Source organism: Ixodes scapularis, unplaced genomic scaffold (assembly GCF_016920785.2).
Source record: "Ixodes scapularis isolate PalLabHiFi unplaced genomic scaffold, ASM1692078v2 PGA_scaffold9__187_contigs__length_104089568, whole genome shotgun sequence".
NCBI classification, from domain to species: Eukaryota; Metazoa; Arthropoda; class Arachnida; order Ixodida; family Ixodidae; genus Ixodes; species Ixodes scapularis.
Window position 1 is genome coordinate 9,287,664 of NW_024609884.1, and position 18,229 is coordinate 9,305,892.

The 18,229-nt window shown below is 42.6% G+C and overlaps 1 protein-coding gene across 5 annotated transcripts in view; it reads right to left on the reverse strand.

Moving 5' to 3' along the window:
- Positions 1-18,229, reverse strand: part of LOC115313525 — a 34,742-nt gene that overhangs the window by 2,489 nt on the left and 14,024 nt on the right. For 3 of the 5 annotated variants that reach the window (XM_029972514.4, XM_029972516.3, XM_040503271.2), the window contains 9 exons: positions 11,271-11,318; positions 8,893-8,936; positions 7,886-7,970; positions 7,550-7,811; positions 2,222-2,313; positions 2,040-2,103; positions 1,817-1,946; positions 1,398-1,506; positions 973-1,085 (listed from right to left, as the gene is read on the reverse strand). In XM_029972514.4, coding sequence (XP_029828374.2) covers positions 973-1,085; positions 1,398-1,506; positions 1,817-1,946; positions 2,040-2,103; positions 2,222-2,313; positions 7,550-7,811; positions 7,886-7,970; positions 8,893-8,936; positions 11,271-11,318 — 947 coding nt within the window. Of the gene's footprint in view, positions 1-972; positions 1,086-1,397; positions 1,507-1,816; positions 1,947-2,039; positions 2,104-2,221; positions 2,314-7,549; positions 7,812-7,885; positions 7,971-8,892; positions 8,937-11,258; positions 11,319-18,229 lie in introns of all 5 variants that reach the window. The other 2 variants (XM_029972513.4, XM_040216803.2) reach the window with 1 other exon arrangement.

Sequence of the window (18,229 nt, forward strand, 5' to 3'; positions counted from 1 at the left end):
TCTGTCGCGCGTGGAACGCCCCACGCTCGGAGTGTCGCGCGCTGATTGGCCGATCGTTTAAATGTCATTCGTTGTAAATGGCGTTCGAGTTGCCCATGTGGCACGGGTATAAGACCCTGGTGTGCCATTCACAACTGATTCAGTTACTCTGCAACTATATGCAGATTTGAAGCCAAACATCGGGCGCAACCATGGGTTCTTCAACAAACATGAAACTTATCACACGTAAGATCTGCTCCCGTTAGTAATTGGCATGCTAGTTCTCCTTTGCTGGATTATTTAATGAAGACTACAACATCACAATACTGGTTAAGTTTGTTAGTCTAGCTGTGGATGAAATTGCCGATGCAAGATACTTCTGGGTGGCTTGGCCGTGCACAAGGCCAACGCTGCTTTCCTAGGTACAATGACTCGAGAAATAAGCTTTCCTGAGGAGTCAGCCCTCAATAGTACCTCCAAGCATTTATGCGTTCACATAAAATAAATAAATGTTTGGAGGTACAGTCAGCGGCAATATGAGCTTGCCCCATTTAGTGCTAGCTGAAAAGGGTAGAATGTTGCATGGGGTGTCTTTAGCATGCTAAGCTATGAAAGTGACTGCCTCAGTGCGACAGTAGGAAACATGGAAGTACATCCCAACCTCTTTTTTAACAGCTTAACATATAGGGCTCGCCACAAGGGTGTTGTGCCACGCCGGGCTGAACGCCGCTGGGTCAGGTCACATTGCCACACCCTGTGCATCTTCCAAAAAGAAATTTAAGTGCATTGCAGTAAAGCATAGTAAATGTGTTGAAATCTGTACCATCTGCTGGTCTTGACGAAAAGAGTGGAACACTAGAGACGCAAAACAATGCTTCAAAGCACGAAGACGTGGCAGACTCATACCTCAGCCTGCAAACTTTGGGTGGCACCCATGTGATGCTCCAAGTCTGTATCTAAACAAACCGGAGGTCATCAATGGCACAAACTCACCGCTTCGCTGCAAGTGGAACAGTAGCTTGTACCCTCCAGACCGACATCGGGTCGGAAGCAGTCCCTGCACTCCTTACAGGCCAGCCTCCCGCACACAAAGCAAGACCGGGGAGCTGCAACGGGAAGAGGGCACTCGAGACGTCAGCCTTCGGTTGACCTGCTCAGCAACCTCACAAAGTATTGTGCCAAATTGCAACGAAAAGAAACACCAGAAACCAGTGGCTGTAGCTTTCCTTTAACAATGCACTGGAAGATATATCTGCATGTGCATAACCTTGAAAGGTGGTTGGCCGAGGGAAGACATGTTCTTTTTTTTTTCTTCCTTTAACCTCAGTCTTGGAAGTATGTTAGGTGAGCTTGTTCGATGTGATATGTTAGCAAAAAGGTGCCAAATTTAATTAATGGGCCAAGCAAAGAACACTCACAGTCCTTCAAGGCATCGGTGATATCCAACGTCAGGCTGGGAATAATGCGAGGGTACACCTTGAACTGCTTTCCAAACCGAGGCATCTGGATGATTAGGGCCGACGGGATCTAGAATGAAAGCACGTTGCTCGCTGTCGCAGAGGGTTACACACCTTTGCATTATTAGATTCTGAAATAAATGTTCACTAGTAAACATTTGTGTATGCACCCAATTGCTTTTTAGAGACCAAAAGTTGACGATGCTGAATTGCAAAAGCATTTTCACTTTTTGGTGAACTAAGAAAGTTGAGAGTACATGGCCTCTGAACCAAAAGGTTTATACACATTTTTGCCGTCCAAAATAATATGCGACTCCAAATTGGCTAGCAGAGTCTGGAGTTTGGCAGAGGGAAAGCAAAGCAAGCATGACGTCACTCGCCTCGTTTAGCTTGATGTTAGAGTCGTGGATAGAGTGATGAAACAACTGCTGCACAGTGGGAATGTTGGGCTCGTCAAGAAGCTCGTGCTTTTCCACAAACAGCTGGTACAAGTGTGTGCCTTGACCAGAACTGGACAAAATACGACACCCATTTATTGGAAAGGCCCAGGGCGCTGTGTACAATAACAGGGCATCATGTTTGTTAGAAAAATGTCTTGCTTACCTGAGTTTCAGGTAAGGCTCTACGCCCAAAGCCCTAAATAAAGAGTTGAGAAATTCTTCTGGGTCTGCACAAAGAGGACAAGAAATCGAGTTATGGTAATGTGACCAACTTTCAATGAAATCTGTACACAGCGCATATCTTGAAAGGAAGGGAAGCTTTCAAACACAAATTCAAAGACCCACCTTTTTCCTCGGTAGTCAGGCCCGACACACCTCCCTGAGCGTCCAAAAGCTCGCGCAGCTTCATCACCTTTTCGTGGGACACAAATTTTTTTCTGGAAAACAGAACATAGAGCACGGATACCTCAGCGTCACTGAATTAGTCAAAAAAAAGTTTTCAATTTGGGAAATTAACGTTAAAAGATAGGAAACAAATTAAAAAAAAGCATTGAAAAAAAGGTATGTACTTTATTTTATTTTTTCATTTGTTTTATTTTTTTATTTTTATTTTATTTTTTTTTATATTTTTTAATTCTTGGTAGTTATAAAACAATGTCTGCCAAATATATCACACAGCCGTAAAAATATCACCGTAAAATACTGAGCAGGCTTGCATTTGCACCCCCTTTCATTTTGCGTGAATTTCACAATTTTGTGCAATAGTACCAAGTAAGCGCCCTCCCGCTTCTTGCCGCTTTTGGACTTTTCTGCCAACAGGATTTCCTGGCTTCACTACGTATTTTAGTTAAAACTTGTTGCCAAAAATTATGTGTAAAAAACAGTCTAGCTTTGCTCCATGCTGTGTGTAGGTTCCCACCCAAAGCAAATGGAGATGCATAAACGCAGAACATGTGCATGCAGAACGGAAAATTGATAATGATCACGGCAGTGAGTCTTGGGATTTGTAACCAAGGTGTGGGCTGCCGCCCCAAAAAGAAATAGCAGAACTCTCGTTCAAGGGTTGCGAGATCACGAATGCGCTGGACCGTGTTCGAAAATGGCAAGCTGCACGACCACTGCATTGAAGCGCCAACAGGGACAAAGTTAAGGAGGCAACGACAACACGAAGCGCACTCGCAACTGAAAGTTTCTTAGAAACACACATACTTAAACAGTTCACTAAAACCACGTCACTTCCAGTCACCCTGCTCTCTCTCTAAAAATAAACTTTTCCTTATCTAACAGTGCCAAAGACTGTTCGCTGATACACTTAATGGCACCCCTTGTTTTTGACGACAAATGCTTTGTGTATTTCCCTAGTTGTTTTTCCACTGTGTCATCCCAGGATGGTTGTGTTTGAAAACAAGGGGGTGCACGGGCATCGATCGCAATATACGGCCAGATGCCCAGATGGCATCTGTTAGACATCTGCTGCGAATTCTCTAGCACGGTCATTTCATTAAGCAGCGGCCTGTTTGCCCTATGTAGGTGCGCCCGCAGGATACTGCGTGTCGTAGACGACAGAGGTTGCGGTCCGTGTTGTCGTTACCGCGCAATCTCTGTCGTCTACGACGTTCCACTTAGAGATTAAAATGCATTAGTAAATTAGCCTTTTAACCCCTTAACCATTTTGGAAGAGCCTAGCTCGTCAATATGGAGCCGCCCCCAAACCGTTCAGGACGAGTATAGCTCGTCTGCTTTTCCCGGTTCATGCACTCAACAGTTTTGGACTAACCAGGCTCGCTCATGGCTTAGTTTGCAGCTTTGCCAAAAAATGAATATTGCTTTTATACATATTTATTTTCCCCTTTTTTTGTCAGTGTGATGGAAGTATATATTTTTCAATTACTGAACGGTGTTTTGAAATGTTTTCTATAAGTGTATCATAATCACTTGTGCGAACCGGCTTGGTGATCAGGACGGAGTTTGCAGTGTGTTTTTATGTGTACTTTTTCGTGAAGATTGGTGTACTTTGCTGTACCACAGTGCCCTGCTAAAACCTCAATAAAATTGCAGTATTGAATAAAAAAAAAAAAAAGCTGTACTTTTTTATTTTTGCTTTTATTCTGTTCGTGGCTAGAAATAAGATTTTGAAGGCAACAAATTTTATATTGAAGATAACAAGTAAGCAGTTGAGGGTCAGAAATTCCCAAAAACTAAAAACGGTTAAGGGGTTAAAATGATGCAGACTAGACTACATTGTTTTACTTTTGCTGGAAGCTTTTTTTTTTTAACGTGACACATGTTTTGGCTTGTATCGCGGTCGCCAGATTTAGTTAAGACCCCAAAAATCTAAAGCAAAGCTCGACACCAATTGGCTGGTGGAAAGGTCACATAATCAACACGGATTGGCAGATTACGGTGAGTATGGGAAGCTCTGGAAAACTGCCAGGTTTTAAAGCCCGACTAGCGCAAGCATCTTCATTCCAGGGACCGCTATTGAGTTTATATGCCACGTGCAGTGATGGAAGCGGCATTTTACCTTTTGTAGCAGGTTCTGTAGCAGGCGAAATATTGGTTTGGAGCAGTCAACGACACTTTTGGAGCAGATGCCATCATCTGTTAGCACATCACTCGAAAATGACAGTGACTGCATTGCTAAATGAGCTAATGTTTGATACTTATTGAAGGTTCCTCTTTGATACTGTACCAGATTACTTATTATCTTTAATAATAAGAGTAGATAGGGCTTGAAAGGAACATGGAGCCTTCTTTTTATAAATAAAATTCTGGTCAGAGGAGATTCCATTTACAATGGGCACTCAAAAAATGGTTGAGGATGAATCATAGCGCAACACTTCAGTTGAGATAAAGCCTCTCTCTCCCCTGTCACTTTTACACCCGGTACTTTATTTAGCTTGTAAATATAATTTCTGTACAAGGACTAAAATAAAAACAGATATCTGCTAAAGTATGTCTATCAATAACCCCTCCCCAATTTATGAGCACACCAAACTCAAGGTACTAATATTATAAATTGCAAAAACAACCACCCACAAAGAGAACACGCAGCAGTAAAATTCCGAGAGACAGTCCACCTAAAATTGAGAGAAAATTAGGTGAAAATAAGGAGTGGGCTACCTTTCAATGTACAATCAAGAAACGTTGGGAAAAAAAATGCTACTTTTAGATTATGTGTCTCTGTCAAAGTTATCACGGCGAGGGGCAATGAAGATGACTGTACTTCCCTGTCAGCAATGCTCGCTTTTATCCCGCCATAGCTAACTAGACACATTTACGCCAAGGTCATCATGGATTCGAACACTACGATTACTAAGAGTGGGCTATCTTTTGGTGTTTAAAAGAAAATCGCAAATCAAGCCAAAAATAGGGGTGGGTTACCTTTCGCGGGTGGGGCATCTCTCGGGATTTTACGGTAGAATCAAGACCAAAGAAGGTATACACCTGGAATAGTTCTGAACATAATTTCCTAGTCTATTGCGCTAACCCAGGAGCTCACCCATGTCAGCCGCAGCTCCGAGCACTGCGGTGCAAAGCGGTGAAGCTCGACACGCGCGCTGGTGAGAGGCGGTGAGAGGCGCACGGAGATATGCGGCAGACACAATAATCAAGCGATCTCATCAGGAGTACAAGACTGGCTCTGTCTTATTAGCCCCCACCCCCCATTAGCAGCTGCCATCCTACTATTTTGCTATGTTTTCTCGTGACTTTTCATTCCTGCCATCGCTGACATCGTCTGGAAATTTAGACAATGTCGGCGATCAACCCGCCGGCGCATCAACCGGCCAGCACGGTTGATGAGCAATCTCTTCGTTTCACATTAATTCAAAGTGCAGACGACGCTAAGAGCCAATGGGACCAAGCAAACAGCACCAAAGCACTACATCAGGGCATTCGTCAATCTTCCTCTACATGTTCTTCATGAACTAAACCAATCAAGTACAGCGAATATGTCCCGTGACTTGTGCTTTTAGTATGTGCAGTTGTAGGTGTTTGAGCCTTTGACTGTGCCCTGTCCTAAGATGAAACAAACTAAACGGCGAGTAGAGAGAGCGTGAAATACATATTTGCGTCATTTTACCTTTCTTCCTACTTCACTGAACATTAGAGACGACCAATAATAAAATATTTTTACTTTTTGCTTTGCTTAAGCCTGTCTCGTCAATTTTTAGCGAATATGGGACTTGGGCGCAAGATGTAGCAGACTTTCGTTCATGGCGCAATTTGGCGCAAATGGCGCAGCACTTCCATCACTGCACGCGTGAAGTTATCTAGTGAAGAGCGCAGTGAGGCGTAGGTCTTGGTAACGTTCCAGAGTGATACCAGAACGTTTTTAACACAATTACCCAGCAATTTTCTACACAATTTTTGTGGCTTCAGTTTTGAATTTTGGGTCCTGATCCAACAAAGGGCCCTCTATCAATTTTCAGTGAATCATCTCTAAATTTTAGGGGGTGCTTGCTCGTTATTTTACAGCAAGTAATTGTGTGTTGACTAAACATGCTTTGAACACAGGGTGCCACTGTTGACACCCTTCATTCGCTGTGTTTTGCAACAATTGTGTCAAAAACTTGTCTATTAGGTGAGGTGCTGCAAATGTACACTGGAAGAATACATACAACTGTGGAGTCTCCATTGTAATTATGTTTCTACATTTCCTGGCTTTCCCAGGTTAAAACGATCAATACTAATGAGAATGATGCATCATTGCAAACAGTTTCCCTCTGCAAACTAAAAAAAAATTAGATCTGTGTTCTTCCATTCATACTTGCATGATTCTTAAATTTTACTGAGAGTTACCGATACACCGAAAAGTTGGGTTTGAATTGCGAATGAACAGAACAAGCTAACGAAAGTGTATGCATTCAGGTAACATTTATTTAAAAATTTCATGGACCCCTCCAATCTTCTCGTTAAATTCCCCCTCAATTTTAAGTTTTTCCCATTGGGAGCCACCCCGATTGCCAGCTATCACTTTTTAGAGTGCCGCTCTTAGGCGCCCATTTCCAGCTTGAGCAACGTCGGCGTCGCCATAACTGCGCGGTGCATTATGGGACGCGCGACGTCGCTGATGACTATGACGTCATTAGTGACAATGACGATGGCGTCATCACGATGACGTCACTGATGACATCATCACGGTGACGATGATGTCATTGTCATCGTCACGTGACCCCCGTGACGCGACAGCGACGCCACTCGGAGGGAGGAGTAGCAGACAGGATGAGGTGGTGAGGAGGAGGGACCAGGGGTACACCCTCCCCTCAGTACCCTTCCCTCCTCCTCCTCCTCAAAAGCTGCGCTATAATTCAGCGTTACAGGGAATTGTAAACGGCTTACATTTTTTTTGGCATACACATCTCTCATTTTCAGCCAACTGCAAACGAAGCCTCATTATTTACCAGTTGGTGCAATGCCCTTGAGGTGGCATTTATGCATCTCATGCTCCACGAAAAAGGAACCTCCTAGGTACTTTAAACCAAAACACCTCAACTTGGCAGTATAAGAAAAAGAAGCAAAAAAAAAACAAAAAAACCATGAGGCTAGTGTCATTTAAAAACGTTGCAGCACAGTTTGTCCAGGCGCTCTAATGTCAAGACACTAGTCGGCCCATAGCCTACTAGAAGCACTAGTACGCTCTTTGGGGCACTCAGTCTAAACGCAACAGACCTGCGAAGCTCGTTCACGATGTCATCCCTGAGCACCTTCTGGATGTCGCTGTACTCGTCAATGTCGCTCACTCTCTTTGGACGGTGGATCATGCTGTCGAAGACGTCTGTGCACGAAAACATGGCAAACAGCGTGGCATCCAGGTAGCACGAGTTGTGGTGGCCCTGAATGCCCCTTTCTCTGCCCACAAGGTCTTGAAGGCAATTAGCCGAGTGGCCAAGGGGCAACCAAGTCTGTGGCTCCTGCGGCGAGCAGCTCCGTTCTGCAATAGGATTGGCCCAGTTGATCAACCACCCTAAGGTCCAACCTTCACATTGGCTCGTGCAGTTAGGTTACCTTTCAGCTCGCATTTTTTCTGTACAGAGTCTGAGCAACTTGCGTCTTTCCCAGAGTCATTCGTTCGAGGATACACCAACTTTTTCTAGAGGAGTAGAAAAAATGCGCACTCAATGCTTGATACGACGAGCAATATTTAGCAGCAACGAGGTACCATGCAGGAAAACAGAAAAAACTATATTTTTCAGCTGAAGACCACCGGGTCAGTATAATAAAAACCACCCTATTTATGTGCATATAAACCATACACTTTTCCTTTCACTGAAAATTGGCTTCCACCTTTCGTTGTAATCGAACAAAAAAGTGAACCAAGCAGGAAGTTGAGATATGACTTTTGAAGGACTTTTCCAAAATCTAATCCATGCCTACATCTTGTAGTCCAATAGCACAGGGGGAGGCCATAAGGACCAGCACATTCGACAACTTTACAAAATTCAAATTCTAAACGTTCATACCTCAAATTAGGCACGCAAACGTTGTTTCACAAAAAGTTTCAAGTATATTTTGTTAGAGCTCAGCTCCGAGGTGGTGGAAGATTAAAAATAGAGCAAAAACCACAGCTGTGCATTTCCTATGTCCTATGCCAGCCTGTTCATTGTTTGCACACTGGTTTGGGAGTTTGCTCCCAGGTGGTCATTGTTCATTCATTTCGTTAACTATTACTTATCACAATTATCCTGCTTGTCACCAAATTCTACAAGACGTTGTCAGCGCTTTTGAGTTCAGCAAGCCACCCAGGAGCGAGCTCGCAAATCACTGTGCAGACAACGAACAGGCTGGTATAGGAGGTAGAAAATGCGTGGCCGCCGTTTTTGCTTTATTTCTAATATTTTATCACCTCCGAGTTGAGCTCTAAAAATATTTACATAAAACTTCTTGCAAAATGACAAACATGTGCCCGATTTCAGATATGTATGTTTGGAATTTTAATTTTGCAAGGCATGCCAAATGTGATGTTCTTTACGGCTGCTGCATGTGACACAGGGAGCAGCATGGTCAGACTTTACCTTCTGTGAGGCGTTGCTAGCTTGGGAGTCATGCCTTTGCAGATCTGAAAGCAATGCAATAACTGAAGCAACCAGACCAGAATGGACCAGTGCAAACATGACATGCTGAAACTGTGCTCCGAGGTTGCACATGGCACGAGGCTCCTCCATAATCCAAGATGTTGACGGGCCAGAGTTGACCAAATTGGACTGGTATATGCTCATGCAGCCAGAACTCGGTTCCTCTACTTCAAAAGGGTCATTGTCGCAACAATATTCAGAGAACAATACTATAAAAATGTCTCAAATTCTATTGCACTAGAAGCTGGTCTCACTCTCTGACTAGAGACATCTGATGACCATTTTTATTCCGGAACATGCAATGTAGGTGTTCTATTTCCTGCCCGCAACCTTATTCAGAGCACACTGCAGTGCTCCCTATTATGTTCCCAGCTACTACAATATATATATACATTTTTAATATAATTCATTTTATCGGTTTAAAACTCCGTGCCGTACATAATTAATTTTTGGAGTTGAAGATATGCCTCCTGAGATATTGCACTTACAATTAATCTTCATTATGAGAATTCCATAAAGACCAACACAAAGCAAGCACCTATGAAAACTACTTCCATAGAATGCAACACACCAACAATGCTTACACATAGTATAAAACCCCTTAACATTTTTTTTTTTTTTAATTTTTGATTTTAATTATTTTTTTCTTTTTATTGCATGTGCGGTTCATTTCTCAGCAACTCCGCAAACTAAGCTCTGAACGAGCCAGGGTCGTCCAAAACAGCCAAGGGGCAAGGTAGGGTGCGCGGACGAGCTACACTCATCCTAAACGGTTTGGGGACGGCTCTAGGCGGACAAGCTAGGCTCGTCCAAAACTGTTAAGGGGTTAAATAGAACTTACAATGCTTATAGTATTAGTAATGCCATTTGGCTTTTGGCTGATGAAGCCATACAACACTATGTCCAGTTTAATAGTTTTCCAGCCACTGTACATCAAGATACCACAATATTAAAAAAATGTATGCTCAACTTGATACAGACTTAGCCTACTCAAACATATTTACTTACAAACTGGCTGACCTTTTTACGAACAGAGCCCACATCAACTTTACCACTGAGTGTGTAGCGACGGATAATTAAAACTTCCAGCGAATGACGAGGCAAAGGTCACGCTTGGATTAAAAAAATGGAACCTGCACCAGGGCACTGAGCATGATGTTTGCATGCTCAAAATTTCAGAGCAGATCACATTTTGGAGCCCCAACATTTCCAGTGCAGCACCCTTTGCTCGTCTCCTTTCGTAAATAGCAATGAATAATCTCTTCATATGCATGGTGGGGAGTATGCATGTTGGCTTTGTTCATAAAAGGTCAAGCTATTTTCGAGTAAATATGGTAGAACAAACAGATGAGCGTAGAACTTCCAATAAGAAAGAAAAGATAATAATGAGCAGTGCCACCTGCTAGCGATAACACCAAAAAGGCTCTTGGGAACATTGCCTGCTGCTGGACGAGTCTTTAATTTACTGCGCCAGTGTGACAAAAAAACAAACAAAAAACTGTCAAACTGAGAGCGAGCAAGCATGCCTTCCATGCAGACCTGAATGCAGCATGCAGTTAACTCTGCAGTTACCTTTGCACTTTTCGTAAAGTGGGTTGACGTGATTAAAGGCATTGCTAGAGGTTAGTTCTAAAAGGAAGGTGCAAGACTGAGTGTTAGTCATTGGTACTAAGTTTTTCAGGGTGATAATCACGGCTTTATGCAAGTAACAGAGCTCATAGCTACCAACTGAGGGTTTTACAATATCCCACGCTACCGTGGTTATACTCCGTTCAGTCCTAAGCTAAGACTGCGGTGGGAGCTACGTGCCCACCGGACCAATCGGCCGCCTCCCTTTCATCAACTGATCTGAATTTGCGCGTTGGTATGGGCGAGAGCGTGATCAGATGGCAAAAGAGAAACGTGTAACCGGCTCAATGAGGACGCAACTTCAAGCGCAGTCTCAGCTTACGGCTGAACGGAGTATAGTTAGATGATTGGGTCAATAAGTAGTCTTGAAGGAAGCACATATTTATGTCTATAGTGCAATGTTAGCTCAACAGACAGACATCAGAAACACATCTCCTTACAAGGCAAGCACAGTCAAATTTAAAACTTTGCTTGCAATATCACACAAAGCACTACAACATTAAAGTGTTTATATCAGTACTGAAGTGCTCCTCTTGGACTTATTTTTGTTAATACACATTAATATTTGAAAGTTGAACGATTTAACTGAATTTGCCTAAGCAGCCCTGTCTGCCAAGCTCAGAAGCAGGAAACAAAAAGAACAATGTTAATGCAATCCTCACAAAGCATAAATTTACCCAGAAACTCACGTTCACGTTCAAAAGGGTCAGTTGGGCCACATAACTGGGGACATCGAACTGTAAAAAGATTTGAAAGGCAAGAAGGTAAAAAGCTTCCGTTGTCATCACAACTGAACAAACTTTTGTGTGACCTACAATACAAACATTTTAGTGCAAAACCCGAGACTGAGGTATTGACAGACGACGACAAGCAATACAAACATTTAAGTGCAAAACCCGAGACTGAGGTATTGACAGACGACGAGAAGGAAGAGAAGGAGAACGTCTCAAACACAGCTATATATACCACTGCAATCGGATCCCAGACATGAACGATGGATTAAACTTAATTATATCTAGTACTTTCCCATCAATGACTATGGGAAGGATTGAGAAAAAAAGAAGGGGAAAACATACACAACATCTTCCAATTGGGTAAGAAAGAGATTCGAAGCAGATCTCTAAATGTTGTACCACGACGAATATTTGAGACGTTAAAAAGTCCCAGAAAAAAAAAAAAAAAAATTTTTAACAGTCTGGTTGGGACACGCGTCACAAAAAATTAATTTTACGCACAAAAAAAAAATTTTTAGTGCAATATTGACGGCGCCAGACACGATTTAGTCGGCAGTCACCTCCTTTCCATTTGTTTTCTCTCTCGGTATTTTGGGCACATGGAAGAGAAGTCGATCGGCTTCGCCTTCACGACTGAGATGGTCATTCTGGAATGACCCGTGACGTCACAAACTTCGCGCGCAGAATTTAAAATAAATCTCTCGCCATCAATATTGCTCTAAAAAAATTTCTTTTTGCATAAAATTCATTTTTTGACATGCGTGTCCCACCCAGACTGTTTAAGAAAAAACATTTTTTTTATTTTCAGGGGTCCTTTAAAATTATTTTATGATAAAGGAATCATTTTAAAAAGCTGGAAGCTTACATTTGATACAACTGTACAGGGTGCAACACATTAAGCCCTAAAAGCAAACAGTGCAACAATGCACAGAGTGTAAAAGACTGGCAGCAGTAGCACTGTTGTCCGTCAGCTTTCTTTTACTCTGTCCATGTCATTGCACCATTTGTATTTTTTTATTTATTTTATTCATATACCCTTAAAGGCCCTCGTGAGAGCATTACATAAGGGGTGAGAGCATTACATAAGGATTGCGCTAGATGGTTCATTCTTAAGATTGAACCAACTAGCGCAATCGTCTATGTTATACAATAAGCCCAACTGTGCGATCGGCATGCACTCACGTTTTTATCATGCAGGCTAGTGCCTAGCAGGAAACTTTACAAGGCATGTTTTAAGCTGCACACCACATTAACAGTTTTTACAGCGAGCCCTTAGCCATACGAAAAAAATTTAAGCATCCGAGTCAACCGTGTTGTACATCTCTATAAACTGATGAAATCCAACACTAACATCAAGTGAGACAAATAAAAGATAATTTTGCTTTGAACAAGATATTGTTCCGAAGAGAAATAAAATAAATAAGAAGCTATACTTTATGGCACAAGCAGAGCTTAAAAGAGGCCCGAAATAATCAGTCAGAGAAAAAGATCAGCAGTCAAAAAAGGCATAAAACTAGAACGGACTAAGCATTTTTCTTGGTGTATGTTTCAGCTTCCGTTTCTTTAGGTTCTAGAATTGTATTTCTGATGGACACCTCAAACTAAGACCTCCCGTTTTCGTTGCTTTTACTTTATTTTTATGTACACATATACGTGTACGTCAGGACTACAATTTGAATATTAATACTGACGCTAATTGCGCCACTTCTGCTTTTGGGGTGACATGAAAGGCTCACACAACAAAACAAAGTACACAGTCTATGTAGTTGTGTTTAGATGAACTGCCCTTTACTTCCACATTTATATGTTCCAACGATTGTGCGGCCTGGAGTTGCGTCCATCATAAATAGCTATAATTAGATCATTTGGTCTTACTGAGGTAGATGCATATTAGTACACCTAATCTTGACAAAATGAATATTGCCCACCAGAATATCAACATTTGACCAAAGGACTCTGCTCTAATAAATGCCAACAGCTCCCTCACTGTTCAGTGTAGAAGACATGGGAACAAACTGTTTGCTCTCATCTAAGGGTGGAGGACAATAAAAGAAACAATATTCCTTCTCACGTCAGCAACACTGCAATGCTGAGGAAATCATCACAGGTGTCAAAAAGATAATAAAAAAAGAAATATCCATTTCAGTGAAAAAAAAAATTGTCAGCAAGAAAGAAAACAATATTCTTTTTCTTGCCGACAAGTGTTTTCTACTGACATAAATCCCACAAGCGTACACAATGTCGAGTTCTGTTTTGACAATATTAGGCTTAGGTAATATTAGGTAATTGAGAAAACAGAAAACTGTTTTCTCAATTACCTTTTTATCCAGGTAATGTCATGTTCTCACATATTCGCGTTCTATCCCAACCACTAGCGTCACATTCTCAAGCAGTTTAAGCTTTCTGGGATGTATTGTTCATTTAGCCGCGCCAAAAAACACTGTTCTCGTTTTTTGAGAACTTGCTGTACATCATCGGCTTTACATGGAAATGACATTCTTTTCTGCCACATCTTTGACGAATATAATATATGAATGTATGTATACTTCGCCTAGAACTCAAGTCTGGACGCAGCCAATGCTACAAGCGTGAGCATGTGGTCCTGAATAGTGCTTGCACTGCACGAGCGCACATACTTGGCAGGGACACAAAGTCCAGAGCTTGCTCTTATAGCTGCTGCTACGCAAACACTTAAAGTGAAATGGAGTATAGTGGTCGACCCCTAAAATGCCAAGAGTGTAGCAAGAAAGCAGCTGAACAGGTCGTGAAGTATTTTAACATGAAACACTCTTTGCATCGCTAAGGGGGGGGGGGGGGGGGGGGGGGGGAATCGCCAGATTTAGTAAAGCCCAAAAAATTGATTGTGAAGCTCGACGCTGATTGGCTGGTGAAGAGGTCACGTGATCAACACTGATTGGCTGATTCCAGTGAGTATGGAAGGTTCTGGAAAACTGCCAGGCTTCAAACCCGACTGGCACCAGTATCTTCATTCCAGGAACTGCTATCAAGTTTATATGCCACGTGTTAGCTGATGAAGAGCGCCGTGAGCGTAGGCGCCGGGCTCGTTTGCTATACAATTTTTATACTTCACCCCACCTGTACATTACAGAGTAAGTTTGGTGACTCCAGTTTAGACTTCTCATTTACCCTCAAACTAGGTCTCACTGAATAATTTGCACAATTAATGAGAGACCGAGGCAGACTAGTTTTTACTTTTCTGTTTGTGTAGGTAACCAAATTCAGCAGTGTTGGTTAAAGTACATCTAAAAGGTACTTGAAGTAAAGTACAAAGTAAATGAGAGGTTATGTACTTCAAGTAAAGTACTAAGTACACCGGGTGCAATGTACTATAAATACAACATACTAATGGACACCGGGCGTAAAGTATTATAAATACAATGTGCTTTCAAAGTAAAGTCTTTCATACAATCTTCCCCCCCCCCCCCCCATAACGCCCTTTCATTCCGTAATCGTTAATCGGGGATTTTCAAAAATGACGGCGAATATTCAATAAAGGCCACAGAGTAGTTGGTTTACTCCCGCTGACAAACTATTTTAATACAATCAATTTATAAGGCACTCATTTGTATAGGTCTTATAGCCACCATTAGTTCACTCAAAGAAATGACCATATAAGTGATGCGTCGTCTGCTTGCGTTTCTGGTGAGTAGAATATCACTCCCAGAATCGCTTCAGTTGACAAAGCACCATTTTGTGATACAAATATAACATGATCAAATTTGAAGAATGTAATTTGAAATTGGTAGTTGTACTTTCCTCACAAAGTAGCAGAAAAAATACTTCAGGTAAAGTACAAGTACAAACTTAGAAAAAGTACTTCAAGTAAAGTACAAGATATCTAAGCCTTCTTAAATTAAAGTACTGTAAAATAGTGAGCAAGCGCCCCCTCCAAATTTAGAGATTATCTAATCAAAAGGGAGAAGGCCCTTACTCGGCTCGGGAATAACATTCAAGATGGCGGCCACAAAAATATAAAATTTTCATAAAAAGGGAGGAGGCGCTTACACGAGGGGGTGCATGCTCTGTATTTTACGGTACTGCTTCAAGTACAATGCACTTTAAGTACTTCCCAACACTGCAATACAGAAGATCCAAACTGCATTTCCAAACATTAGATCCAACTGCAATACTTAAAAAACAAGCGAGCTGGTGATGATTCATGGTAATAAAACCCAGGAACACAGAAGGGGACGAACACAACACAATGTCTCATTGTGTTCGTCCCCTTCTGTGTTCCTGAGGCTCGGGTTTTATTACCATGAATCATTAGATCAAACACATTTCTAAAAAAATCCACAAACATTGGTCTCGTAGGGAAGTATAGCTGTGCATTTTTAGTGTGAAACTATTTAAAAAAAACTTTTGCTCACTCACGAAGTAAAAATAATAGTATTCACTAATTTCTTAGTAACTAAAATGTCCAATGGCTCGACTTTCTTTTCCTTCTCACTTTTGCTTTGAGAGATGTTCAATATATTCAAAAAATAATAACACCAATACTTTGCAAGCACGAATGAAACATTCAGAGTTTAATTTCGATTATTCGTGGAAATCAGCGCTATTAAAGCCATTTTCTTTTTTTTTTTTTTTTGGGAGGGGGGGGGGGGGGGGGGGGAGGGGGCGGTTACTGTTTAGCCTGGTTCGGAAAACACTGAGTAGGTAACCGGCATTCAAAACTAGCCCCACCCCCAACCTTTAAAAAAAAAGAATAAAAAACAAACAAACAGGAAACCGGCAATGTAATGCATTTATAATGCAATTAAATGCAAAGGTGCAAGCGAGCTGGACAAGAATGACGAAAGTAATCCCTGGAGAAGGGGAACAAGAGGGACAAAGGACGAACATAAATCTCCAAACACAGCTAGGTGACTGGTGAGCGACCGAAAAAATCCGCCTGGTCCAGGTATCGAACCCGGGACCTCTCCATTACAAGTGGAGCGTCGCTCACCAGTCACCTAGCTGTGTTTGGAGATTTATGTTTGTCCTTTGTCCCTCTTGTTCCCCTTCTCCAGGGATTACTTTCGTCATTCTTGTCCAGCTCGCTTGCACCTTTGCATTTAATTGCATTATAATTATAACCTTAAATTGCAAGCTTCACCCTTGTTGGTGTTCAACTGGTGGCAGCTGATAAAACCCGTTTGCTCTACTGACGTCTAACCCCTGGTTAGCCCAGTTGGTAGAGCGCTCCACTTGTAATGGAGAGGTCCCGGGTTCGATACCCGGACCAGGCGGATTTTTTCGGTCGCTCACCAGTCACCTAGCTGTGTTTGGAGATTTATGTTTGTCCTTTGTCCCTCTTGTTCCCCTTCTCCAGGGATTACTTTCGTCATTAATGTAATGCAGTCGCGTGATGCGACTACTGGCATGTGCGATGTGCGAGTCGCTCCTCGGAAATTCGCTCCGACGCCGCTGATTAGCTCAGCCGCTCCGCGACTAGATCGCATCGCAAAAAGTCGGGTCAGCTAGCGACTGCTGAAATCGCGTCGCTTTTTTTCCGCGATGGTCGCTTTTGCGATGAGTTAACAGGCACATTCACACAGGCGATGTAAGCAGTCACGCGATGCGACTAGATGGCATCGCAAAAAGATTTGATGGTCACACGGGCGTGCGCGATGGCGAGTCCAACGCCTTCGTTGGCGACAGAGAGAGAAGCGTTGCGATAGAAATTAAGGGAGGGGGGAGGGGGGAGGGGGGGGGGGGAGGAGAGAGCCAATAGTGTATGTCGTTTCTCGAAAACTCTCGGTCCGAACGCCGTTGATTGGCTCAGCCGCTCCGCGACAAGATACGAGATCGCATCGCAAAAAAAAAAAAAAAAAAAAAAAAAAAGTCGGGTCAGCAAGCGACTGCTCAAATCGCGTCGCTTTTTGCCCGCGATGCGCGACTAGATCGCATCGCCGGTGTGAATGCGCCGCCAGCCAAGCATGGCAGCCTTGCACCCGTACAACCACAGGTGCACGGGCCCGCGGTTAATCGTAATTTTTTTTTTTTTTTTTTTTTTTTTTTTAATGAGCATTGCAGATTTATGCAGAGGTCACGTTGGCTGTTTTAAAGTACGCTGACGATACGTTCGTGATTTCCAGAGCATGCGTATCGTGGCGTGCCCACGTCAACACGCCGAAGGCTAGAGGACCTTGTTTGCAAATTACAAAAAAAAAAAAATGCAATGCTAGTTTTTTTTTTGTTTTTTTTTTAGCTCGTTAAAATGTTTTGGTGCCTCGTCAACTTCGAATTTCCAACACGCACTGCCAAAAGCGTGTTTCACATGCAGCGATTTTGGCCCTAGAGCGGAGCGATTTCTGCCGTCGCGGCGCTCGTGCCGCTCAACCGCTGGTGCTGGCCAGAGCGCCGCGACGGCAGAAATCGCGCCGCTCTAGGGCCAAAACCGCTGCATGTGAAACACGCTTTACAAATGACGGTTCTACACATCTGTGTTTGCTTTTGCTCGCATGACGTTCAGCACTTAATCCAAGGTTTTTCCTAAATAATTGCCATCAAGCAAACATTGAAACACAAACGTCCAATTAAAAAGGAAGTATTATTAGAACAAATCAAGCTGCTAAAAGATAGCTCAGAAAAATATATATTTGCATACATTCAGGAACCGATATGCGCATAGTTGTGCACAGCGGAATGGACAGGATTAGTTCTTTATCACTCTCAAATGGACTACGACCCAATTGGTAATAGAAGGGGATAAAGGAATGCAACATGAACGCCCCATCCTTCCGGCGTTCAAGTTGCTTTCCTTTATCCCCGCAACTTTACCAGCACGCTCTGATTTGTAAAGTCTTTCGAAAGTCTGCCATCTGTTGGAAGCCGTGAAATCCCTTCACAGTGATGGCGGATCCGGACACAAGTGCGAGCTCCTTGCATTCGATTGCGCCTCGGCTGCA